General features: G+C 38.5%; 1 protein-coding gene across 2 annotated transcripts in view; it reads right to left on the reverse strand.

The window, feature by feature from the left end:
- LOC102675689 (TSC22 domain family protein 1-like) overlaps positions 1–893 on the reverse strand; it is a 65,593-nt gene that overhangs the window by 5,364 nt on the left and 59,336 nt on the right. For both annotated transcript variants that reach the window (XM_031510331.1, XM_006615350.2), the window contains exon 4: positions 430–452. In XM_031510331.1, coding sequence (XP_031366191.1) covers positions 430–452 — 23 coding nt within the window. The remainder of the gene's footprint in view (positions 1–429; positions 453–893) is intronic.

Genomic DNA, 893 nt, shown 5'->3' on the forward strand with positions numbered 1-893 from the left:
TTTATAATAGCTTCATTCCTTTTCTCTCCGATCCCTTTTGTCGATCGCGCTACACGTGGCAAGGTTTTCGGAATACAGATAAGGTTTCAAAGAGCGTTCCACAAAGGAGGCACGAAAAGGAATTATTAGAAGGAGGATATCATATTTTAACGACAAGGGAGGGGGGAGGAGAAAAGGACGGGTGGAACTTTGAATTGATATCCCCTGCTTAGGGATTAGGAATAATTGCGACTCGTTCGTGAATATGGTCCGTCGGATCGATAATAAGCTATAATTACATTACAGGGGTATTTTGTACTGTCTATTGTATTAATTTTCTACACATGGAAAACGCGATTGTCATGCGCGTTATCGCCCCGATCAAAAATCGGGAATTACATATTTTCTTATTCGTATTGAAATTAGAATCGTACGTATTTGGAGACTTACCTCTGCCACCGGCGCTTTTCAATCTGCAACACAGAAAAAGAAAATTTTCCATTAAAAACGATCCATCTGGATTATCTAATTTTCGAATTAACATCAACTATTAAAATGCTCGAACAATTTTTTGCTTTAAAAAATTCGAAAAGCGCGTCGAACGGATATGATTATTCTCAAAATGATGGGCAAAATTTAATAATTGTTTAGTTACGAATAAGCATTTCTATAATTACTCGAAGCAACTTTACTTTTAACTAGATTTCCTAACTTTTTCAGCTTGGATCAACTCTGTCAGCCCAAAGGAAACGGAATCGTAAAATGGCTCTTTGAAAGAACAAAAGTATCGAACAGTTACCACGATTGTCCCCAGTTTCGCAACACCCTCCCCTCTTTTCCTTCCTCTCTTTCCTCCTCCCGATTTCCTCCCCGACTTTTTTCGTTCGGATTCAAATCGACCGATCTAGTTAGCA

This window comes from Apis dorsata, unplaced genomic scaffold (genome assembly GCF_000469605.1).
Source record: "Apis dorsata unplaced genomic scaffold, Apis dorsata 1.3 scaffold_221, whole genome shotgun sequence".
Taxonomy (NCBI): Eukaryota; Metazoa; Arthropoda; class Insecta; order Hymenoptera; family Apidae; genus Apis; species Apis dorsata.